The 26,406-nt window shown below is 34.6% G+C and overlaps 3 protein-coding genes and 1 non-coding gene across 4 annotated transcripts; 2 read left to right on the plus strand and 2 right to left on the minus strand.

Moving 5' to 3' along the window:
• Positions 1 to 1,616: 1,616 nt before the first annotated feature.
• Positions 1,617 to 3,630, minus strand: LOC113741543 (bidirectional sugar transporter SWEET10-like). The gene is made up of 6 exons (XM_027269079.1): positions 3,512 to 3,630; positions 3,084 to 3,120; positions 2,767 to 2,977; positions 2,477 to 2,638; positions 2,225 to 2,344; positions 1,617 to 2,081 (listed from the first exon to the last, which is right to left on the minus strand). Exons 1-6 carry the CDS (start codon positions 3,555 to 3,557, stop codon positions 1,794 to 1,796), a joined length of 864 nt encoding a protein of 287 aa, XP_027124880.1. The 5' UTR covers positions 3,558 to 3,630; the 3' UTR covers positions 1,617 to 1,793.
• Positions 3,631 to 6,248: 2,618 nt separating this feature from the next.
• On the minus strand, positions 6,249 to 6,320 carry TRNAQ-UUG (transfer RNA glutamine (anticodon UUG)). Its single transcript has one exon. It is a non-coding gene; the product is annotated as a tRNA-Gln (tRNA).
• Positions 6,321 to 15,634: 9,314 nt separating this feature from the next.
• On the plus strand, positions 15,635 to 17,088 carry LOC113740681 (bidirectional sugar transporter SWEET15-like). The gene is made up of 3 exons (XM_027268216.2): positions 15,635 to 15,790; positions 16,093 to 16,212; positions 16,641 to 17,088. The coding sequence occupies exons 1-3, from the start codon at positions 15,788 to 15,790 to the stop codon at positions 16,887 to 16,889; spliced, it is 372 nt and encodes a 123-aa protein (XP_027124017.2). The 5' UTR covers positions 15,635 to 15,787; the 3' UTR covers positions 16,890 to 17,088.
• A 3,366-nt stretch (positions 17,089 to 20,454) lies between these two features.
• LOC113742759 (probable protein S-acyltransferase 7) lies at positions 20,455 to 26,020 on the plus strand. The gene is made up of 5 exons (XM_027270704.2): positions 20,455 to 20,963; positions 21,905 to 22,087; positions 23,343 to 23,639; positions 24,727 to 24,960; positions 25,130 to 26,020. The coding sequence occupies exons 1-5, from the start codon at positions 20,865 to 20,867 to the stop codon at positions 25,721 to 25,723; spliced, it is 1,407 nt and encodes a 468-aa protein (XP_027126505.2). The 5' UTR covers positions 20,455 to 20,864; the 3' UTR covers positions 25,724 to 26,020.
• The last annotated feature ends 386 nt before the right edge of the window (positions 26,021 to 26,406 follow it).

Here is a 26,406-nt window from a genome sequence, read left to right on the forward strand (position 1 = left end):
CCAACCCAAAAAAATTGCTAAGATAAATTATCATAAAAACCTTACTAATGAAATTGGTCTGCCATTCTTCTTTTTTTTCCCCCCTAAAAGTTGAAGGCGAAACTCCAAGTTTGATAAAGGAGAATGGGAAAGGAGAGGATTTAAAACGTCAAACAAAGAATCTCCCACTTGGCGTCCTATTTCAGTTTATTTTTCTGACTTTAAAAGCTATGCGGATCACCGTCCATTCTTTTTTGGCACCTCTTCCAACCTAATAAAGTAAGAGACTTTTTTTTTTTTTTCCGGAAACGATAATAATGGTATAAGTTATTCTATCGTAGATTATAGGGGAAAGAAAGCCTAAAAAAATTAGTTTTTAGGGACTATCAGATATATAGACTTTATTAGATCAAAAAAGTATTTTTGCACTAGTTTTAAATTTTTTTGGCTATAGACGGAAGTTGAACCTGCGCCCAAGGACTTAACTATTGGATTTTGGTGCAACGTGCAAATAAAGCTTCTTAGAGCTTTCTCTAGTGTACTAATACGAGGGTTCAAACCCACCTCTCCCCTGTAGTGTATGAATAGTGTAGATTGTTGATATTAGACTAAAAAAGGAACAAAGAGGAAGATACTTAACCAATTATTTGTGAAATAGATTTAGTGATATGTGTATGTGTTAGGGAAAATGCATCTAACTGTGTATATGACTCGTTAAGCTATTATTGGTTTGAGTCTCCTTTTTGGAAAAGCCAGCCATTCAACTATTTAACTATAATTTCTCCAAAATTCAAAACAAAAAAAAAAGAAAGAAATATTTGAGTCCCAGAAAGGCAGAAATCTATCAAATCCACTCAACTTTTGCTCATAAGATTAGCTTACATCACACTGTCGTTCGTGCCCAGGTATGTGCAAGTACTTTTCAGCCTTATCATTTCCCCAAACTGTATGAAGTTAAGGAAAATAAAAATATAGGGATAATTTCATAAACCTCTCCTGGAGTTTTTGATAATTGCAGCCACTTCCCTTGAGATTTAAAAAATTACACTTACCTTCCTTGGTGTTATGAAAAGACTATAATAATTTTGATAACTTTACAAATCTTAAATGAAAAGTGGGTGTGAAGGAAAAAAAATCTGCATTTTGTAAATATTTCTTTATCGAATAGTTTTAACGTCATCTCATTTAATATATTATATTAAATTCCTAGGTTGTTTAAATGGACTTCTTGCTTACTACTAGTAGCAATGCATTTGTGAAACAGTTTCTTCACAACTTACTTAGCAAGGAAAAAAAAAAGGGAAGTCCAAACATTATAAAATGATGCCTTGAATTTTTTACTTAGCAAGTAATGTTGATATTTGATTTCTTTTGTCATTTAATTTGTTTCACAAAGCCATAGGGACAATATAGGATGTTCATTAGACTTTTTGTACTTACATCACCATTTGTTATCAAAACATATTTTTTAGGGGAGGTTTCTGTAATTTTTCAAACTTTAAGGGAGGTGGATGCAACCATTACAAACCTTAGGGAGGTTTTTGAAATTATCCCAAAAATATAATACTCCATTAGATAGGTGCGTAATATATAAATCAATGATCAACTTTTAGTAAAATGAAAACTAGATAGATGAATTGATGGAAAGTCCCTCGACTTTTGATTGATTTTAATAAATTGACTAACAACAAGCTAATGTTACACCACGTACAAAACGAAACATATTAATGTAAGAGTCAAGGACATGAAACTTCACATCCTTTTCCCTTCGCTGTGCAATAAACTGGAAAATTCAACATTCCTTCAGGCAATAATTAAACTTTAATAGGCTCCATTTGAACATTGAGATCTTTATCAGCTTCAAGTCCGCAATTATTTGCTCGTAGAACCACAGGAATTTTCTCCAATTGTCCAAGTTTTGCAATGTCAATGATTTGTTCAGTTATGTCCGAAAGCTGATTTTCCTCCACGATGATAATTTGGTCTGCCAACTGAGAAACCTTGCCTTGTTTCTCAAGGTCATTGTCTTTCTCCGACTTGCTGTAAATCTTATACAGCACCATTTGGAGAACGCCAAAAACGAATCCCAGAACATTGGGAATCTGTGACGAAAGAAGAGAGAAATATTAGCCCGCAAAAATATTTAAAAAAGATTGATCTTATTAATGTAATGTCAGTATAAGATTTTCTTCATAGGTGTGTCCAAATAACTAGTATAAACTTTAGAAATTGCTAAAGAGCTTACAGCAATGTTGAAGTCTTTGAGTAAAAGGCCATAGAAGAACCATGCAACTGCATTTAGTGTGAGGAAAGCTGATAAAGGCAAGGGCATGTATTCGGCACTTTTGGTTCGTATAACTTGTCTCTGCACAAAATGACAAAATGAAAATTAGTAATCTGAGGGTCATTGAAGATGGAAAAAGGAAGAAGACGAATAGAAGATTTAATGAAAAAGAAGGAACTCTTTCTTTTTTTCCGCCCTATTTTGTGAACTTACCACTATGCATAAGGGGGCAACGAACACCAATAGCGCGAAAACTAGACAAATCCACCCAACAATACGGACACGGGCGGAGTCTTTGGCTAGGAAGTGAGTTAGGAGAACAATAAGACCAAATCCACAAGCCACTAGCAGCACAAGTAGCTTCACTGTTTCCACCTGCATATATTAATAAAACTAATAAGAATCACTAAATATTTTATTTTCTTAACCTTTTGATATAAAAGTTAGAGAATAAAGGACTGGTTTTGCCGTGGACCCTCTAAATGTAGGGTTTAGATACATACCCTAGCCTTCTTTGTTGCGTAGAAAAGAAAGAGGCAAATGTAGATAGTTTCTATGAAGCAGCCAAATGAGTTGATGGTAATGAGGAAAGTGGTTTTAGGCTTGAGAAATGCATAGTATATCCACAGCATGGCACTGAATAGTGCAATTACATATGGAATTGATTGGAACCCTTCAGTTGATTTTTTCTTGTAAATTTGGTAGAACGTTGGCCTGTAAATGAAAAAAGAAAAAAAAGAAGAATCCAATTAGCTCGACAAAATGTTTTTAGAACATTTTAGAGCAATATTAACAAATGGTCAACCAAATATGGACTTACACTGGGGCTAAAAACACGCAAAATGCGACGACGTTGCCTGCGGAAAAAAGGGAAAAAAAAGTTGTTAGTAATTCATGAGTAAATTCGTGAAAAGTTTATCCGCTTAATACTTGAAAAGGTCATGGAAAAGTAATTATATTATTTATTCAAGGTGAATGAAAACGATTGCATGGCGTGGAAATGATATTTTGATTGTGCAAAAACAGATCATGAGAGAAAAAGAATACTAGAAGAAATGCTTATGGAGAATGTTTGGGCAGGATCAGGAGAAATTTACCAGAAGAAATATAGTCTATGAAGAGTGTTTAGTGAGAGCTACAGGAAGCTAATAATTTCCAGAGAATTTAAAATAGAATAACTTGATGGGCAGTATGCGAATTAATAGAATATATGCAACATTAGTGAGAAAGATAAAGAGTGATTTGTACCAAGTAGGCCGAATACAAACGACAATTGATCAGAAGAAACAGCCATTGGAGTTTTTGTAGCAAAGACTACTAGTTTCTTGCTCTTTCTCAGCCTTAGTTCTCACAAAGTTGTAGCCTGTGAGCAAACATGCATGGCTCGTTGAGCTATGTACATATATATAGTAAGGCAACACGACATTGATTAGTGCGAAAGTGCAAAACAAGGAATAAAATGATAAAAAATACAAAGAAATTAAAAAAAAAAAAAGGGAACAGTGCGAAAGTGCAGTAGGAAAAGATCTTTTTGTGCTTGAGGACTGTTTAGATGATTACCATAAAAAGCACACTCCTCCCAAGCTAATACATCCTGATTTGCATTGTTTTCGTGGTCTGCTGCATGAACAGTAGAAGATTAGGGGTCCCAACTGGCTTCTTTTATTATGTCATCCTCCAATCCCGATGGCTATAAGGTGTCCAAGTCATCCTCATATTTTCCGGGAAGGGTTTAATTTCTATATTTTCTATTGCAAAATGAACTCCGATTCAGCAAGAAACCAATCCGGAATGATTGAAAGAACCACCTCATTGCGTCCACTTGGCAGCAATAATACAAAGGGACATGCCATTGTGGTTCTTGGATCGATCGTTAGATGGAAAAGATTAAGGGCAGCAGTAGTGGTGATGGAAATCTAGCGATATGTTTTAGTACGTAGCCTTATCTCGTTATGGTGGATTATGTCATTCTCTAAAGCAAGGGATGAATTCACCTTTTTCTCGAAAATTAAAGCTGGCATGGTTTGGTTGAATTATTGGATAGTGTTGGAACATAATAATAGAAATGGGCTTTTAACATCTGGAGCAAATTTCTTGAGATGACTAGCTAGAGACCATTTACCGGCAAATATCTGATGTTCATCTTCCCTGCACCAGGCAAATTGATTTGTATGACTTTGTTATCACGAATTAAATATTTTGAGCTTCAGAGTGGCGAAATGTTTGCGTCCATATTCAGTTGGTGCTTGATTAGCTTACCTACTTAAATATGAGTAGGAAATTGACTCTTTCAGAAAAAAATAAGTGATTGGGAGAAAAATCAATGAATCCAATTCCAGTTGATTGCATAGTTTCATCGTGCTGAATTCCCATCCCTGGTTAAGTTTTGGCGTGGTATATATCTTCCCTTTTTTCTTCAGTACTCTAATTGACAGGATAATAATCAAGCGTATAAAAAAAAAATCGATCCATTCAAACAGATCTTTCTCAAAAGCAATACCAAGAAAATTGACAAAATAGATGGATATTTAATTCCAACTCCACTAAGAAGCATTTTTAACTATAGATACACAGTTAAATATAGATTGGATTTGTCTTCAGGAGCACGTAGTTTATTAATAAAGTAAAATTAAGTGTCTAAAATATAGGGAGAAACAAAACTTGGGTACATTTATGTGATAGTTTTTGTGTACGTACACCCTTGAAAAGATGCTTCAACAGTTGATGAAGTTGCTAATGCTTCAAAAAAGCTAGATTAGGTGTCAGGGCGTTTGTCTACGAGTATTTGGAGTATAAACAATACGATGAAGAAGCGCCACATAGCACCATGTGTATCGGTCCATGTGTCGCTCACATGTGCAATATCTTACTTGTCCTACTAATACAAGTTTATGGGTATTTTCTATAGCCGCAACAAATCTCGAATACAATGATTGCCATTTCAACTAAGTTCACAATTGATATTTAGCTTTTCATTAAGAAACTATAGGAATAGGGAGAAAAATTAAGGATTAGAATGAAAATTGTGGTTGAAGAGACACTACTCTGATTTCCCTCCAAAACTTGGCTCTTAGGAACGTTTGTGGATTGATATCTTTCTATTTGCATGAGCTCTCCAAAATACAAATCGAATGCTATTTTTAAGACACCCCCCCCCCCCCCGCGGCGGAAAAGCCAAAAAAAAACCATGAAAGAAAGAAAGAAAAAGCACTTTTGGTTAATCTTAAAACGGAAAATGTTTGATTATTCTTAAAATAATGCATTTTTTTTCAAAAGAGGATCAATAGTAATTTCTCACTTATCTCCTTTGTTGATTCAAATTCAACAAAGTGTCCAAATTATAAATCAAAGGGTCTAAACTATGTTTTTTAACTGTCTTAAAACAAAACAAAAAGAAAAAAGACAGAATTGTTCAAATCTAGAATTCAAGGAACCAAGATTATAATTCCTTAAAATATCTGCATTTAGAGTGAATTAGACTTTGTTGCACAAAGGGCCTTGGCTAAAAAAAAAATTCTTAGGAGAAAATTATGGATTCAAGAGTTCTCTTGTAGCCTCGTTCTTTCTGTAAATCGTACAATAAGCTAATGGAGACCTATTGTTCTAACCATAAACGAAGATACCTTGAGCCTTGAGGAGACCATGGATCATGAGTGAATTGTAAATAGACATGGACACTTTTCAATCTCGTATAATTAATTAGAGGCAATACCAACTGTTGATTTGAGATACATTTTATTACCTATATTACTGTGAAAAAGTGGTAACTTGGGTTATCTGTAACAAAATTTAGGTGTGATTTTCACACTGTATTTGGAAGCTGAGTCATGATATATTTGGAATACTTTACAACTAGTTTGAATGTAGAGTTTGGTAGGTAATAGTGCTGAATGAAATAAGACTTTTATATTCTTGGAGTATTAAATGGACAGAGAAAACCAAAAAATAATAATAATGGAATAATAAATTGCCAAAAAGGACACATAGGTCCTACCGGGAGTCGAACCCAGGTCGCTGGATTCAAAGTCCAGAGTGCTAACCACTACACCATAGAACCGTCCGTTGGTGTTGGCAAAAGTTTACCCATTTAATAGCTTAAACCACTTTTAACACCGTGTCTACATTAACTTGTAGGCATAACCTTGTAAAAAAGATGCTTCTAAAAGTTAATTGTAACAAAAGGTATTTGAATTTGTCCAAACCAGCTTCAAAACATGTCACTGTTTAAATTTTGCCAGAGTAGCATTTGAGTTTCTCCCAATAAGTTAGATGTCACATATAAACAGGTAGAGAATAGTATGCATGAGATGCATCTACACCTATTTCTTCTACTTTTATCTACTTCGAAATTCTAACAAATAGTGGATGGAGATATAAACAATTTTTTTTTACCATCGTATGGTTTAACAAAATTATAATTAACTGTACAGTTGGATTTAACCTAACCTTAAAGGGTCTCTATTTTTCATTTCTAGTAAAAGTTCCTAGTCCACACCTACTAAAAAGTTCATACTGGCAAAGAACTCAAAGCTGCCCAAATAGGTAGAAGTTAGCCTCAACAACCTTCTTTTTTTAGCCAAAAAGATGCAGTAACATTTATGTGAAGCGAACTCCTAATGAATCAAATTTATAACAAAACTAATTGCTCAAAGTTGCTTTGAGTTTCTCATTATACTACTTCAAGTGCTCAAATACGGGGCATCTTCAGCTGCACCTATCCTATTGGCTACACCAGTCAATAAAAATCAGTTTCAAGCAAGACCATCGACTAAAAGCAGCTCCAAGCAACACCATCAACTAAAAGCAACAGTTAGTTAATATCTCCAGGATCATATGAACAAAAAGAACAAGAGAAACAAACAAATAACCTTATAGTTTAGTTTCTTAATCTAAGAGCTACTTATTTTTTTAATCTTTAAAGTAGTTGATGCCTACCCTGAAGCTTGGCGAATGTAAATACTAAGGAACTTGAGGAAGTGTGATGGATGACATAATTAACCTTTAAATTGCGAGAACAACAATGGGTTCCTATGTGGCTCAGACTGAAGTTTATGAAAGACTAGATTTTGAACCACTAAAAGTGTGACATTGGAGTAGGAACTATTTCCTTCTCATTTGTCTTTTACAAATCGCCAGTGGGATTCGATTCTCAGATGAATTCAGATCTTATTAGCTCTCACAAAAAGTATAAACTAATTTAATAGTTCTCCAAGTTGTGATCAGAGAACTTTCTTGGAACAAGTCATTCAAAGATTCTTGCTTTTGTTGTCAGAACATAGCATTATTCAGGAGTTGAATGTTGCAATGGACTTGCACCAAATGTAAAAAGTAGCTCGTACTAACGTTGGAGCCTCCAAAATCGAAGTAATCGAGAGGTTCAGCGTGATCAATGACACCATCAATTTCAGATTGCGAGGACAATATGGATTCCTATATGTCTCGTAGACTTCCAGCTGTAGGGACTATTACATTCTGATTTTTCTTCTAAAAGTCGAAGTGGATTCATATATAAGTAGGATTTTTTCAACGGATACTTAATGGGTACTCGTTAGTATATTTAGATTACAACTGATTTACTATATGAATTCATATGCTAAAAATTATTATCGTATTTTACATTATATGTTTAACTCCATCTTAATCACCCGTTAGACAGACCACCAGTATAAATATAAGTTCATTAGTTTTAGGTTTAGCATGAAGAATCTAAATTTATTAAAATGTGCTAGAGTTGTAAAAGGAATTTGTTTTATTATCAGAATGTAGCATGAGTTTGATGGTTGTTATGGTTGGACTACACCAGTGGCAAGCTGGCCTGTGAGTATGAAAGTAGCCATTTTTTGATACGTTAGCTGTGGGGGTAAAGATCCTAGAATATCTCTTCATTGAGATTATTTCCTTAGTTGGGTTGGATTGTAGCTCGATACGTTAGTTTTTAAGTCTTATTGCATTTGATTAAGCACCTGATGGTACAAAAGCGTAAAATATGCTCATATTGTACTATCTCATGTTAATTTGGTGTACTAATTGAAACAAGAAAGTAATCTTTTTTTTTTATTGAATCTAAAAATCATCTTAATTGGGTAGCCATATAAAAAAAATGTACATTTTTTATGCATTTTTTTAACGGATACCCGTAGGACACTCGTTAACATGTCTAGCATTCATCTAAACTACTATATATATATATATATATATATATGTGTGTGTGTATGTATATACACATACACACATACTAACAATTATTATCTTCCCTTATATTTATATATTTTTCTTATTTAATCTTACCTACTTTTTCTTATATTTATTTATTTTTTCTAATTAATCTCATATTTTCAAAAATATAACACGTGAAATATATCTTAATGCATGCTCATAGAGCACCCATTAGACGGACCTTTTTTTAGTCAACTAAGTTTTGATTCTTTATTTTATTTGAACTAAGCTTCATGCATAAGTGCTAGAAAAACGGGTATATTCCAACAGAATGATCAAAGGAACAGAGAACCGAAAAAGGTTAAAACTTTTCAGCCGGAGATTTTTAGCCTTAGGTTTTAATGTTCCGAGACAAAGAATATTTTATACTCCTATTGAATTTGTATTTGATCTCTTCTTGCTTTATTGTGCTTTCATTAACTTTTCACCGAGTCAAATAATACAAGTTGATTAGTTAATTGGAACAGAAACTTTCTTGTCCTTCTTTATGGTACATTATTTTTTGTATGATTACCTCTAGCATTTTTTATGTCCAAACCTTCTTTTGTTTGGCGGTTCAAAATCCCTTATTCACTCACTCTATTCTCTAAAATGCACGTAAAAGTACTTTAATTAAAGCAAGAAATTCTTCTCCTCACATATATTTTTTATTTTGTCATTCATTTATTGAGTTGTCAACATATCCTACGATACCTGTTGCATACCACAGAGTACATCTATGTCATAACCATGAGATTTAATAGTCAATTGGTGTCCTGATCATACAAGTCTGTCCGACACAAAATCCTACATTGCCTATTTAGAAATACATCTGAGAAAAAGCTACAATAAACGAAGGGTTCAAAGAGGAGTCAAAGCCAAGAACTAGTTGCCCTCTTTTCTAGCTATGAGCAACATTTGTTTTAGGTTTTGGGATTCTCAAATTATTCTGAGAATCCGTATATAACATTCCACTATAAGATAGAGACCAATTTTTTTGTGTCATTTGTAGTCCTTCTGGAAGAAATCAGTCCGAAACGTTTTGCGGCTGGAAACAACATATGCAAATCTAGATCCACAGACTAGTTTGGGACTTGTCCCATCGATGACGAGCCCAAATATGTCGATGAATTAGTATAAATGTGATGTATATGTAATACGTATTAATAGATTAATCATTTGAACATTGAAATGTCCGGAAGTATTGAACATATATATTAAAATGTCTAAGTCGACCCAATAATTAAGAGAGGTTTCTTAGAATCTTTATCACTGTCAGGTTTAGGAGTCAGATTCTGTGCTTGACAGTTGGGGTTAAAAAAGGTGTGAAGAAAGATGCAAAGATAAAATAAAAGAAAAACTTCAAAGCTATGTAAAAGAACCCTAGCCTAGATGTACATAATTAGTGCATAGTAAATGAGTCAATTGCATTGAATCTAGTCTAATATTTAGTTGTCCACAGCAAGATCACAAGCATATTCGTGGAATGGAAGACATGAGCATATTGGACTGAAATAGTTGTTCAACATGAGGTATCAAATTTCACGCTTGAAGTAATAGGCTGCACGGATTTTAACTTTCTCACGTCCTAATTAGTCAACACACTGATATTTATAAATCAAAATATCTTTAAGGGAAATGAAACAATAATCACTCAAAGTGGCATAAATGTTATTATAAAAACAAAAAGTTTCACTTTAATTACTTAATTTGACCACTACAAATATCTTCCAAGACCGTAATCACAAGTAACTAATTAAATGTCATGAAAAAAAAAAGACTAATTAAAAATCATTTGCTGAATAACACCTCAAGTAGCCGGACATCTGGTAGCTTCCCACCTTCTAAGGTCTTCATTTAAAGGTGAATGAAGGATGCTTCCTTCATTTCCCCTCGAAACTTTTGAAGTACTTTTAGAAAGCAGAACTGTCACATTAATACTCATCTTCAGTGAGACATCGATCATTTGGCATTCAGCAACGGCCAAAGGACATACCATCAATTAATTGGACAGAATCCTCCCAAATTATTCGAGTTTCGAATATGATAATCAACTTATCAAGATCAACTAATAAATATGTTGGGATAATTTCCTTTTAGGTTCTAATCATTTTAGATAAACTAAATTGGGAAATAAATAGAGAAAAGTACTAGGCTTGGAGATGCAAATCCCCTTGAAGTTATTAGTCGAATTGGTCTGAATCAGTTTGATCAGCTAAATACGTGGTGAAGATCATTGGTCAAGTACGGACGATGGTGCTGAACCATTTGTGGTTGGTTTGACGGTTAAAAACTCTTAAAGACTTTTTCTTAAGGTCAAGAATTTGGATCTTCCTTCTTACACGGCTGGATTCGGATTCGTAATCTATATATGCGCTTAAAAGTATTGTTATTTTGTAAAACAGATTCTAACGTTAAACTTGCCACATAAGTACGGTAGAGTCTCCTGTTATAGTGGCTGATGTAATGCCAGTGTCAATATTCCCTGTTAAAGAATAGTTAACCTACCACCATTAGTCCATTTCCCTGTCAATTTTGCTGCAGTATTTACTATAAAATGGTCCATTATGCTAGTGATAAAAAGATACTTGCATTGTAAAAATTATCCTCCAAAGTAATTAATTAATCTGATACCTATTTTGGTAATTAATTAATCTTATACCTATTTTGATTAACTTTCTTATACCTATTTTGCTTAACTTTCTTGAAAGGCACTTGAGATTTTTAAAGTCATGAAGTTGAACGGTTCCATTCTTTTGAGTACGTTGCTTGGTATATGAATACTTCTTAAAAAAAAAAAATAGAATTAACGGTGATCTTTCACTTACCCTTTTAACGATTCGAATCCGTGATGCAGTTATTAGTGACATATGAATACTTTAGAAAACCCAATTTCTTATAGTATCTGTAGTTATTAATTGGATAATTATATTGCTTGGAATTAATTAATTTTGATGATGACCACATTAAGAAGTCATGTATTTTATGGTGCAATCAGGAGCCCACATTAAGAAGTCTGAATCCACTACTGAACTGGCAGGTAAGGGTCAAAAAAAAGGGTGCAGGATAGAGCGCAATAGCAAGTTAGCAACAAGTGATGATAATATATTGTACCAATTGGTTGTGAAACCTTTTTTGACAAATGGCGAAAGTTAAACTCAGAGATCGACAGCTCCTCCAAAACCAAATCATAGGCTGTTTAGTGGAATCATCGGGTTGTGATTTGTCTGCTGCATTTTTCACATGATAAAGAGTATCCATGCTAGCTCATGAAGACGTCAATAATGGAGAACATGCTAGGCACAGCCGGAAAGGCGGAAACAAGATAAACATTGCTTTTCCCAAGTAGTCACAATATGTACAGCCCTGCAGATTAATGTCCACATTATTAGAACTACTGAATGATTCTCAGCATCAAATGAAATTGTCATTCTTCAATGTGTTTTTATCGTTTTAATTTGTTGTTACACGTTTCATGTATTTCCAATCAATATTAGTGCTTAATTTATCTAATCATTAGACCGCTAATTTTTTCCTTGTAAGTTTTGGCATCTTTTTCAAATCAAAGTAACTATTCATCAACATAAAATTTTCACCTTTAACAAATGATTTCACTGTCAATAGCACTAAATTTTCACGTTCTAAGTAAATTTTTAGTACAGAATTTATCCATCCAGGTCTTACAAACGTAGATGTTAAACTCAACTGTTAAGCATACACAATCTCTACTAAATTGAAGGATGCAATAATGCACACATGAAACACTTACAAAGCACCATCTTTTCTACTTTTAGTTCTTCTTCGCCGCCGCAACACTTTAACAGCCCACATCGCCCATCGCCGGGATCCTTTGCACCACCAAACAGAACCACCCCTAACCCAAGCAGCCCTCCTTCCACTCACCCCCAATCTCGAGCTGCGCCGCATATTCCTCCTAGTTTTAACATCCATCCAAGCAAATTTACAGGGGTATTGGTGCAATTCAACTTAAACGATGGAAACCAACAATGACCATTCACGTTCCTCCCCATTTTTTTTTTGTGATACTACAAACACAGGAGAATTTTTACATAACGAACCCGTTTTGATTAATCTATTGATGAGAAGCACTGAAACAATGATGGCAATCCCTTTATTCTGGTGGTCCATGGAAAGTCTCTATCATCTGATATTGAAGTTTGACCGAGCGTGAAAGCCGCCATCCACCAGAATGATTTTGGCGCTAGGAATTAAGGTTTCTAATACGTGCGGTTCTGGCTTGGTTTTGCCTTCAGATTTCCTTTTTGGAAATCTTTCAAGTCAAAAGGTGCAGTCGAGTGTTTTGCATGGAATTTTGCATGGCTTATTTTGCGGTTGTGGTGGGTTCTGGGAAAAAATAAAAGAAAGAAAGAAAAAGGAAGAAGCCCAGAATTGTTTTGTTGTTATTTTTCCTTTACTTTTGTATTGACATGATTAACAGAGGAGAAGTGCAAAAGATTGCGATTCTTTAGGGGTTTAATTATGAGTTCTTTTTGAAAGCTAGGAGAATGAGTTTTGTTTGATGGTCAAAACATTTATGATTCCAATGGATCAATAAACCTCTCATAAAATATAGTTTGCTCTAAAACTTTTCAGGTGCTCAAACTTTTAAAATTATCTGTTAGTCATTAAATTTTGTCCAATATTTGTTGGTCCTTTTTGGTCGTAAGAGTAAAATGGTCTTAGTCTTAGATTTTGGTCCTAATTCTTCATCTGCTCATAATACCATAAAGAGCTTTCTAATAATTTTTGAGAATTAAGAGATAACGTTATTGTAATTCAATCACTTAGATATCCTTTTTAAAAACAGAATATATAGTAAGGTTGGTCTTTATTCTGATGCAAAGTTGTTAGTGGTGCAACATATTTGAGATATTGAAATCTTTGTGTAATATAACAAGTAAATTGTGTTTGTTTAATTCCAATCCGATAGAGCTAAGTGGTTGCTTACCTAATTTTGAGTAAGTAGTTGTGGTGTAATAAATGTACAATTTAAATGACTACAATAAAGTAATTTATAATTCAAGGATGAAACATAACTTGTTGAAAAAGTTCGAGAACTTTTTCAGTAATTCACCATAAAATATTATACTTAAAATCTTATTTTATGAAATTCATGCAGTTCAATTGCTTAAGTGTAACTGATGAGGAGTTGGTCTAGTGATAAATGTTGAAATCCCAAAAATTAATATCTAAGTTAAGAGATCACAGTATTTGTTGGTTTATACCTATTATTATTGATAATTGTACTGGGTGTATTTATAGTTTATTGAGTTATTTTTTCACACCATTTATGAGTTAATTTGTTAGTTATATCAATCCTACCATTGAATTCCTTGTAGTATTATCCCAGCAGAACATTTTGCATCTCAAGCCATCATTTTTGATGGACAGCAATCTATTACCCAAGTGTAAGGTAAAATACCATAAGTTGTGGTCGCTTGTCCAACTGTAGTGTAAGCTTTCTAAGTCGCATACCGTGGAAATTATGGTAAGATTACATACCCCAACTGTTAAAAAGCTTTGTTATAGACTTTTAATTAACGAAAAGTTGGGGGAAAGACGAGTTGGATGGTCGAGGAGAAGGAGTATAAGTGACAGATCTCGAGTTTGAGACTTCTCACTTACATTAAAAAAAAAAATACAAAACTAACGAAAAGTTTGAAGTAGATTTTATCTCTATTAATGATTGTCGTTTTCATTTCTATTTGTGATTGCGGATTCAACAATTCAATTTTCCTTTTGTGTTAGGCCGCAAACTCAATCAACACAATATGATAATGATGAGCTAATCTGAACCTTTTGTGTCAAAATTTAAGGACCCCATACCTTAACAACAAATTGTTTAAGCTTAATTAATTAGAAATGCAAGTGCTAATCATCCATCGAACTTACAATCAACTTTAGAGACGTCAGGCAATTACGAGGCATATCCTTACCAGAAATCATTACTTCAACGCAAGAAAAAGAGGATAATTGAAAATAATTTCATGGATAATGTGGCAGCCTTCTAGGGCTAGTGGTTGCTGATTTGTTGTATGATCAATAATGTGTCCAACCTACTATTACTTCACACGTTTACCCTGAATTTTACTTTTTTCCTGTGAAGCAAATATTCAATTCCCACGCTATATATATATGCCCAACCCACTGACAATGGGTTGCATCAAGAAATCAGGGAAAGTTAGGGGTGTCCTCTAGAGGCCCATTGCCAAAAGGGAAAGATTTCTAGCTTCTCGAAGCTATGACCCTCATCCCCATCCAAAATCCATGGGTGTTCGCCCTTGGTATTCTAGGTAAAAATAGAAAAGAATAGTTTTCTTTCGATATATTTGATAGCATTATACTTCGCTCTCAAATTTTAGGTGCCTTTTCATCCTTCAGTGGAATGAAACATGGCAAAACTTTATATGCGCATGACATTAGGTAGAAAACAAAAAGTTAAACCACATTAAATATAACAGCATCGTACGCATAAAATAAACAATATAGCTTTCTGAATTTTTAATTTTTCTGGGCTATGTTGGTTTTGCAACACCGATCATACAAGGATGCATGGAATGAAAAATGGGAGGACATTGGACAGTGTATATGTGATGCTTACTCAGTATCTTGTGTTCATGTCGAGCAGACATTTTAGGGATTGTATTCATATTCTTCATTGTTTCTTAACAATCAGTTTTTCAGGCAACTTGGTCTCCTTCTTGGTGTATCTTGCTCCAGTGTAAGTCATATTCTCGTATAGATATACACATTTGTTGCCCTCTCAGTAATTTTCATGATCAATGACTAACCAAGAAGAATATTTCGACATGATTTTCAGGCCAACGTTTCGTAGGATTGCCAAGAAAAAATCAACTGAAGGGTTTCATTCATTCCCCTACGTGGTTTCGTTATTCAGTGCCATGCTTTGGGTTGATTATGCCAGAGTCAAATCAAATGTGCTTCTGGTTACCGTCAACTCCATTGGCTGTCTCATAGAGACCATCTACATTGCCTTCTTCATTGTTCATGCACCAAAGAAGCACAGAGTACGTAGCATATCTATCAAGAAAAAAAAAAACATGCAGCAATATTTTCCTTCTTCAAGGGCTTTTTTTTTTCTCCTCACGATTTTAATGAGCTGATTTGAACTTAAACTGGCCTTTGCAGATATTCACTTTGAAGCTTGTAATTCTTCTGAACTTCATTGGTTTTGGATCGATTTGCATTCTGACCGAATATCTGGCCAAAGGAGCTCGAAAGACTCAAGCCCTAGGTTGGCTTTGTGTTGCTTCTTCCGCGATTGTATACATTGCACCTCTAAGCGTAATGGTAAGGATGCTAAAAACGGCTCATTTTATGCTAAATTCTCCTTGCTAGGCCTTAAATCATGATCTAGTTATCCAACTTGAACGTTTAATTCAATGATTTGTCACTTTTTAATTGCTTGATGCAATGAGGATATTTCACCATGGAAAATCTGAGGATTGTTCTATCAATTTTGTCGAGTTTTGCTCAACTAATCTTCAACAAGATACTTTGTTGGTAGCAAACTTCGTACGTGTGCTTGTCTTTTAGTTTTATCTTCTGCTTACTTTTGTTTTTTTTTTTTTTCTTTGTGTTGTGCAATGCAGAAGCAGGTCATAAGTACTAGAAGTGTGGAGTTCATGCCATTCTGGTTATCATTTTCCCTTGTTTTGAATGCTCTTACGTGGTCCTCTTATGGTTTACTACTTAAGGACATACATATCACGGTAATTAATTTCTTGCTCTTATTGAAGATTTATTTACGAGAATCACTAGCAATAATTCCTAATTAAACACTAATGATCTTTTAGAAAGGTTTTATTTCCTTGAGATATTCTTTAGTGCTTAGGTTAAATCAGATTTAGATTGGGCATTATTTGATTGGTTGACACAAGATTAATTATGTGTCTCAATATATTCCTACGTACTAGTTTTTGTGAATTGCGAGTATTCCAATCATTACCTTAAACCTAAGAGAACAGATGATATGTTCTAAATCACAAAGTCATGAAAAAGGTCAATATTGGTTTATAGAAATCATCATTTTTTTTCTTCAATTTAATCGAGGTTTTTGAAGAACTCATGATTATCGAATTTCATATTCCATTAATTGTCAATTTTTCTCGTTGATCATGCTTTTTCCATTTTAATACAGGTTCCCAGCGTAGTGGGATTCATTTTTGGGACGATACAAATGGCCCTATACGTAATATACAAGAATATCAAGATGAAACCAGAAGAGCCAAAGCTCCCCACTATCATGAAGCCCATCACAATCATCCCATCTGAGATACTACCACTAGGCTCTTTGCCAATTGATGAAACCAATAAGGCTAAGAATGAAAAAGTGCAAGAACTAATCCAACAAGGAGAAAGGGAACAAGATGCATCCCATCAGGTTTAGTTGAAAAATCAGATGTCAATGGACTTGAATATGCTTTCAATTGGCCTATGTACAGTTAAGCTCTTGAATGATGGGGAGGCTCTTGATTCTTGAATGTTTTGTGGTTATTTTTCAATGAAGCTGACAAATGTACTCCTCTGCTTGAATTTAGAATTTCATGCCTACTCAGTATTTGACAGATCTTTAGATTAATCTTCAATAAATTTAGTTGTTTTATTTTTCTATTGAAAGAACTATTATTCATGAGATTGGAAGCAATTGAGATTTCTATTTTGTTTTTTTTTTTTTTGGCAGCTGAGATTTCTAGTTAACTTGATTAAGTTGGACGAAAAAGGAACAAAGAAAAAGAACACACGCAAATATTAATAGATAGAGACAGCACTATACAGGTTATAATTTATATAAAGATATTGAAGAGTTAAGTTAAAGACTCTGGAAACTATTAGAGGGAGATGTTTGATTTGCTTTATCTTTAATAGCATAAAAAAATAAGAAAGAAGAAGATATTCTACCTTGACCTTAAAGAAAAAAGAAAGAATATATTTTCTCTATTTCAAGGGTTTATACTTTATAGATGTTACTCTTCTTCAACTGATATTGTCTTTTTTTTATAATTAAAATTTATAAGAGTTTTATAGAAGAGAAGGAAATTACAAATATGCTATACCTGAAATGGAATTTGAAAAATTGTCCAAGGCCAATTTCACGGAGGAGAAATCATTGTCCAAGGGCAAAAGGAATAAAACAAGAAATGGGCCAAAGCTCATCCACAATGGGGTAGTCATTACTGCTATCAATGCTTTCCCCGCCTTTTTTTTTCTGAAAAAAGAAATTAAAAATTTTCATTAATCTGAAATACTTTCCGCAGCAAGTGTGGTAACAATAAAATTTGAAGAAATATCCCTCCATTGAAAATCATTATAGATGGAACAAGCATGTTTAGCAAAACAAAAAAATTTGGAGGATTATCCCTCCATTTAACACCATTTTTTCAGTGCTTTCCCATCCCTCAAGCAGTGGAAGATGTAAAGAACTTTAAAAGGAGGTATCAAGAAATTCTATTGTTCATAAGCCAAAATTAGACCCTGTTTGGGATTTGAGTTTTTTACCAAATTTGTTTGCTACTAATTTTTTAACAATTTTACCTACAGTAACCCAAAAATTTTTTTCAAAGTTTTTAACTTACACACTTCAAAATATCTAATACACAAAAAATTTCCCTTCCTCTTTTCTTCTTTTTCCTCCTCCACCCAACCCACCACGTCCTCTGTCACCGACCACCACCTCTACCGCCGTTTCCGGTGTCGGTCACCTATTCTGGTGCCGATTCCGATGCCGGCCTTCCTTTTTTTTTTTTCTCCCTCCCCCCCTTCCTCCTCTCCTCCCCTCTCGTTTCCTCCCCTCTCTCCTTTCCCCTTTGACTGATTTGTTAGTGCTCCCCTCTTTTTTCTTTTTTTTTTCTTTCTCCCTCCCCTCTCCCGCTCTTCTTCCCTCTCCCTCCCTCCTCCCCTCTCCTTCTCTGCCTCTCCTGCCACCCTCCCCCTCCCCCTAGCTACAATTTGGTCGCGCGACCAGATCGGTCAAAGAGGGAAGGGGAGGGTGGCTAGGGAGAGGAGGAGTGGGGGATAGGGATAGGGAGATGGAGAAGAGGGAGAGAGAAAAAGCAAAAAAAAAAAAAAAAAAAAATCCATGGTTGCAAGTTCTCTGGCGTCGGGAGGGTGAGGAGGAGTGGGAAAGAAAAAAAAAACAATTTTCCCATGGCTGCTGGTTCTTCTACGTCAGAGGCAGAGGTGGCGGGGAGGGGAGACGGAGAAGAAAAAAAGAGGAAAGAAAAGAAGAAAGAAAAAAGTTTTTCATCCTAAAAAATTTCCTACAACTTTTACAGTAAATTATAGTAAAGTTTTAGATAAACACACAAAAAACTTACTTACCAAACGGGGTCTTAGATTATATTTAATGCTAATGCATATATACATGGTTTTCAAACCAGTGACAAACAACTTCAAACATTTTCTTGTGCATGGCCCATAAGTCAATAAAGTATAGACTTTTGCGGAAAATTTTCCCAAAACATCATTATTAATTCTCTTTTGAAGAGAACTTTTTCCAAAACGTAAACAAACAAACTCTTGCATACTGCTGGCACTGCCTTTTCAGTTTTCGTCTCTTTTTTTTCTTGTATCATGCATTTAATCGTGACCGTGATAGTATATATATTATTAATATATACAAAATTAACTCTAAAACAATAATATTACATCTAGTTAATAGGGATCTTAATTGGCCACAAAAATCAAAGAGTTGGGTTGCCACCAAAATTTTCATTTTATACACCCATTGTATAAATGTACTTTCTTTCTTTTAATTGCGAGGTGATGGTTTAATCTCAATTATACATAAAACCAAATCATATTAACATTTCAGTTTTTTTTTTAATTCCTTCCAACAAACTATATGTTTGTTGCGAGGTGATGCTCAGTTATATGTTTTGATCCTCACAAAAAAAAAACACATAAAACCAGACAACTTGAGGGTTAGGTATGAATAATTGCTATACAAAAGTTGATTATTGTCTAAACTTATAAAAAGTAAACCAGTTTCAATGGCAGCTATGTTTTGGTAGCTCTCTTTAATATTGAGAAAATTAGTTTGAATTCCTTCAGAAAAGACAATGACGTGTATTGTTAGCAATGGGGCCATGAGTTAGTATTAGGTCATAACTGAGCACGTTGTTATTGTTGACGTCAATAAAAGCTTTCACACAAAGGAAACTTGTACATTTATTACTTGGGCCATATTTTCAGGAGAAAAAAAAGGGGAAGTACTAGTTATATTGTTGAACACTCACGTAAAGAAATATTCTTCAAAGAAAAACAAAAAGGTTCACCTGGTTGGGATTATTCTACTGGCTTCTTATCATCTTGCAAATTATTTTTTGCAATAGTGATATGAATTGAGACACTATTGCAAGAAACAAGTCCAGAAAAAAAAAAAAAAAAAACCCACCAATTGTTCATGGGACACTTCTTATTATATATAGATTCTTGATGCACAAAATGTATATTTTTCAAAAAAAGAAAGAAAAAAGAAAAGAGAAAGAAACTAGTAACTTTGTAATAGTCATATGTTATACTTGTTAAATCTAAAAGACCTCTCTAATGATATTCTCATTTATTAATCAAATCATTTTGAAGACTTTTTCTTTTCTTATCAACAAAACTTTCGTTCATCTAATTGAACATTTTTAATTTCACTTCCCCTCCTTCTTCTCTTTTTAGTTGTAAGGTTTAAAATTTCAACCTCGATCATGACTATTTAGCCGAAAAAGTTTGTGTTAAACATAAAAGAAAAGAAAATAGACATTTCTTCTTTTTTTTTTTCCTTTCTTTTCATTTTCACTTCTAAGGTTTGAAATTTCAATTTCTAATATAATTATTTAGCAAAAAAAGTATGTTTGAAAAGGAAATAATAGAAATTTCCTTGCTTTCTTACCATTCTTAATTTGAAGTTTTAGAATAAGTCAAATATCCCAAAAAAAAAAAAAGTATAATTACTCACTATAACAAAATTGCAAAAAGTCCTCCTCTACTTGCCAGCAAGCTAGTGCTAGATTACTTTTCAGTTTCCCCACAGTCCATACATAAATTCTGTAGACCTTTGTTCACCAACCTTCCCGGCCGCCGTGGCTGGCTGGTGTTTTGCCGGAATATATCGCAGATTATCTCTCCTACATGGCTTGATATGTTCTCATAAGCCGTTACAGCCAACCAAGTCAAAACCGTGTAAAGAAATTTTTTATACTAGTATTGATTCTCACTACTTGTTACTATTAGATTATTATATCGTTGAAAGAGCTGCCTTTTTGGTGGGTTTTGTTTTTTATTTCAATTCCATTTTGAATTTGTGGTTTGTTAAAATTTTAATAGTAATTGTAGTGGAAAAAAGTTTTGTTTAGTAAGAGAAATAGAGGAAGAGATGTATGGGGTGGCTCCGCCGCGGAGCTCGGATTCGGATGGTGCCGCTGCCGATGGTGCAGCCTTCGTCAGGGCTTATCAGACTTGGAAAGGCAGTAATGTGAGTTCAGAATTCTCTATGCTCATTTTCATATGCATAATTTGGAGAAAAGTCAATCAAAGATTAAGTTTTTTGTAAAAAAATATGTATATATAAATACATAGTAAGAATTGAAATTCTCTTGAGCTCTTTCAGATTATGCAGAATTGAAAGGTTATCAGTAATGGGATCTTGTTTATTGCTTATGGTTTGTTTGTGAATTTTATTAGATGTATATATATAAATGAATCATCTTTTATTGGTTTCTTTTTTTCTTTTCAACTTTTTCTACTGCTGGGAATTCCAATCTTAACTGTTATGCAGATCATGGATTGGAAGCATAAAGGGGAAAAGTACGAGGGTATTCTCTCTATGGTTCTGAATCAAAATTCATGTGTTTAAGCTTGGAAAAAATCCAAATTGCGCTGCCCACATCAATATTCAGATAAACTAATTCCAACACAGACTTGAAAGTGAATATTTGCGCAGAGTTTTATTGGTTGATTATATGAAGGATGGAACTATCTACAAGTTGCGTGTATAAGTACTTATCCTCATTGTATCAAATTATAGTGAAGATCCTTGCTTCTGAATCCATATGCGTGGAAACCTCACTTTGGAATGTATATGCTGAGACATATATAGCAAACTTAATGTACATGCCATGATTGTCACTGATATCACATCTAATATAGCATGAAACTACAGTCGCCTAAAGAAGTATGTTTATCAAAAGATTCTGTTGTTGTGCTTAATTCTTCTTGGAAGCAAGAAACCTTGTCATGACTCAAAGTCATATTCTGTGGTTAGATAACATTGATGAAGTTCCATTGCTTACCAAATTTCCCTTGCAATAAAGAAAAAGAAAAAAGAATCTTTTGTCCTCTATTCTAGTATGTTTGTGTAGCAGATCCTGAATAGTGCATAATTTGCCTGATCTGGTTTTTCATCTTACCTTGCAGAAATTTTTCCTTTGGGGACGATTCATTTTTGGGCCTGATGTGAGATCACTGTTTCTAACGATATTCCTCATAATTGCTCCTGTTGCTGTTTTCTGCGTCTTCGTTGCCAGAAAGCTGATGGATGATTTTTCTGATCATTGGGGCATATCAATCATGGTTGTAGTCATCGTTTTCACGGTTTATGTAAGTCCATATACTCCTTTCTTGTATTCCATGAGAATAAAAATGTCTGTGGTTGAATGATGGATGTGCTATGTGTAAACTTCTTGGCGTGCCAGACTTCCTAAGATTTCAAACTTTGCGCCCAATCCTGTTGTCTGCATTTGTGTTGATCAGTAGACAATCCTGTGTCCAATATGATCACATACTTTTCATTACTGTTTTTCATCGATTAAATGGCATGATCCCACATTTCCACTTTTTAGAAATACCAAAATACCTTCACCTTGATACTTAAATAATTGACGAAGGATTAATACGGAAGGTACTTAATAGGCTGGAGATACATTAGAGATATTATATTACATGTGGAGTCTGTTGTAGTGTTGTGTAGTGAAATCTTGCGAAATTCTCTCTTACCCTTTGTGTTTTAGGTAGATGACCTATGAATGAAAAGATTTATTTAGAAGAATCATATGGACTAAGTTGGTGTCAATCATTCGATGGCACCATATAAATACTCATATCCAAACTTTGGGGTTCTCTTTCTCAAGTAGCTTCCCTTAGCCATGTCATCAAACATTTGCTTCCTCAGTTTTAGGTCTTCTCCTACGTTCTTAAAAACAGAAACTCTCATACTTTATGATTCTTTTTCTATGAATTATTGGATCTTTTTTCAGTTAGATCTCCTTAAACATTTCATCAATATAATATAGTGGATAATTTGAGGCAATTCTTATTAAACTTGATCTTTTTTCCTTGGGGATTTCATGTCGTCTTAACTGTATCTCTACTTTTTATTACTGAAGTTTCTTTATTTAGAAGTGTAGAAGTTCAACTTTAATGATTAGAGGAAATTCGCATTTAATTGGATTGCTGGAGCTAAAAGCTTGTGCTTGTGATAAAGGAAATGAAGTGAGTTACAGCTGCCAAAAAAACCACCAAGTTCAGTAAATAGATGCTGTGGAAAATTACCCATGTATGAATATATTAAACATGAATAGTTTAACATGATGGCTCTTGATTTATATATGCCCTACCTTAATTTATTAAATTTCACTCTCACCTAATTTGGCAGTAATTTTGCTGCATGTACTTGAGATGAAGGCATGATCTAATATTGAGAAGGATGTGCATCTGCTCCTTAAAATTGTGACTAATTAATGGATCCTTTTTCTCTTCGATCTTTTACAGGTGTAAGGATAACTTATTTTGTCCTTTATTTATTGGCTAAATCATGTAGGGTAATTAACTGATGGGTTTTTATTTTTCTCATTAGGATGTGGTCATTCTCCTCCTGACTTCTGGAAGAGATCCTGGTATAGTTCCTCGTAGTGCACGTCCTCCGGAGCCAGAAGCCTATGAAGGCAGTCCAGAAATAGAGCCTGGCCAAACTCCACAGTTACGTCTTCCTCGCATCAAAGATGTATATGTGAATGGCGTTGTAGTGAAAGTTAAATATTGTGATACCTGCATGCTATATAGGCCTCCACGTTGTTCACACTGTTCCATATGCAATAACTGTGTGGAACGATTTGATCATCACAGTCCGTGGGTCGGACAATGCATTGGATTGGTAAGTATTGTTATGTCTAATTATTGTTTGGGAAAAAAATCCAATGATATAGGCAAATAGTTATTTCAGCTTCGTTTGGACCATGAAGCTGTTTTTACATTTCTTTTCATTAGGTGATTTTTGATGTTTTGACAAAAAAAAGGTTTACATTCTGGCTGTATATTTTTCAAGAATACAGCAATTAGACACTTATTTCTACATTACACTATGAATGGCGTGATTTACTTGTACATGGTTAATTTGTTATAGCAACATATATTGATTTGTTTTGCATCAGAACGCGTATGTTTGTCTAACTTAAAAAATCTTAGGAGCAAGCATCTGTAGCTTGTCCTTTATGGCTTGTTTGTTATTTTAATAATAGTTATCTTTAGATAAAAACCGTTTTGAATATAAATGATATTGTCATTACTCTTGCATTTCTCTGATCTGCCCAAAACTTTTTTGAACCCCAGTGAATAATTGATGAAAGCTTGATTTTTTAGCTCTTATCAGTCAAATACTTGATTTATTGTATATGGACTAAAGATGATAAGTTTAGTATATGGTTATGGGAGGGGAATGGGAGTAGGAGGGGGGAAAATAAAATTTTTTTTATCTGGTGGAGGTATTAGTTAGATTCTTGTGGATGATGTTAGGAGGGAAAAGGGTGCAGGGTAGTAATCCGTAGCCTTTTGAATTTTATATTTTTAGTGTTGTTAACCATGTTTTTCTATTGATCTCAGTGATTTCCGACTCCTAATGTTTACCATTGGAAATAGAAAGCACCTAAATAAATTGGCTTGGCCTGCTCAACGTATCATGCATTTTGATTCCCCTGAAACATTTACAGGAAATTGAGAAATGTAACTTTGTGATGGATATTTAACTTTTCGAGGTGGCTGATAACAGATATAGCAACTCCAACATGAATGTTACTTTATGCTATCTGCAGTGTGATCTTCAGAGTGCTTGTTCAATTATTCTTTTAAGTAACTAAAACTCATAGTTTGGTAGCCCTTACGAGTATTGACAAGAAATTTCTTTAACTTTGGGCAATCTTACTTGTATGTTTGACTCTTAATATATCATTTTGTCTTTGGTGCAGCGGAATTACAGGTTCTTTTTCATGTTCGTCTTCTCAACAACAATCCTGTGTTTGTACGTACATGGCTTTTGTTGGGTTTACATCAGAAAAATAATGGACAGTGAGAAGACAACAATCTGGAAGGCAATGAGCAAGACTCCAGCTTCCATTGTCCTAATAGTTTACACATTTGTATGCGTCTGGTTTGTTGGGGGCCTCTCAGTCTTCCATCTTTATCTGATTAGCACAAACCAGGTATAACTGCTTAACTAAAACCACGATTACTTGCCTCCAATTCTTGTTCCCTGAGCTAATGGACATTTGGGAGAGGCCCCTAATGTTTCAAAATATTGATGATTAAGTCCATTTTCAGAACCCAGTAGTTTATATGGATAACGTGATAAGTTGTTCGTTTGTTTTGCAGTCGACATATGAAAACTTTAGATACCGATATGATCGACGAGCCAATCCATTTAACAAAGGGATTTCTAAGAACTTCATGGAGGTATTCTGCACCAGGATTCCTCCGTCAAAATTCAAATTTAGGGCGAAGGTGCAGAGAGAGCCCGAGCTCCCACCTCGAGTGGTGGGTGATGGTTTTTCAGTTTCGAAAGTTGGGAAACCCTTGGGTAATCTGGAGATGGGAAGAAAGCCAGTTTGGGATGAAGGTACTACTAATGCAAATGAATTTGAAAGGCAATATGGACATGATGATGGTCTGGACAAATCTGGCGAACTGCCAATCGTTTCCCCTGAGCTGAGTAGGATCACTCTTACTGAGAGCACAGAGGGAAGGAGTATTCTACACTCCAGGCGCTCTAGTTGGGCAAGGACAAGTGGAAGCTTGGATATGCCGGCTGAAGTTGGAAGCATGCCTAAAGAGTTGGACAACTTTCAATTATCCGACCAGCAACCACCCGCTGCTGCCTCCCCTGAGATTGTCGCAATGGCCTCTCGAATGGGAGACTCAAATCACATTCCTCTAGGCGAAAGATTTACAGTAGAAAATCAGCAATGACAAATCAGTTGGATACTACAACAAACAGGGGAGAGAAGAGGGGAAATCATAGAAACCTCCTCCCTTTTCCATCAAGGGTAAAAGAAAGAAAAGGAAATGCTTGCGAGTTTCGAGTTTTGCTTGATTGAAAAGTCTTGAGGTGTGCGTGCTCTCTGTATATCTTCTTTCAACGATTGTGAATGTGCGAGTTTAAGGAATGACTTTTGACACAAAAAAAAAAAAAAAAGAATGTGCGAGTTTAAGCGTACTCCTTGTTTCTATCATAATATATTTTTACCGACCTTTCTTGTGCTCCCATTTCTTGATGTCTCCGTATACTTGATTTAACTCAGACCTTCCATCCCCAAGAAATAAAAGCATAGGAGGTTGTCGAACTGAAATGTGGACACCAGGATTTAAAGCAAGCTTTCCAAATTTCACATCTTTTCTTCTGTTCAAATAGTTTGGAACTTTGGATGCTCAAGAATGCTCGTAATTACACAGTTTGGTGCTTGTCATCACCTAAAACAGTCCCCCAATTACTGCATGAATTATGGCAGCACGCAGCTGTTGCTGTTTGAATGAGTACTGGAGGGAGTATGACTTGCGGACTGATCACCACATCTTTGCAAGACAAGATTACGTCTTGCACCCTTAGCCTATTGCATGAAAGAAAAGCGAGCCATGCTCCTTGCCTTTTTATA

This window comes from Coffea arabica, chromosome 4e (assembly GCF_036785885.1).
Source record: "Coffea arabica cultivar ET-39 chromosome 4e, Coffea Arabica ET-39 HiFi, whole genome shotgun sequence".
NCBI lineage: Eukaryota > Viridiplantae > Streptophyta > Magnoliopsida > Gentianales > Rubiaceae > Coffea > Coffea arabica.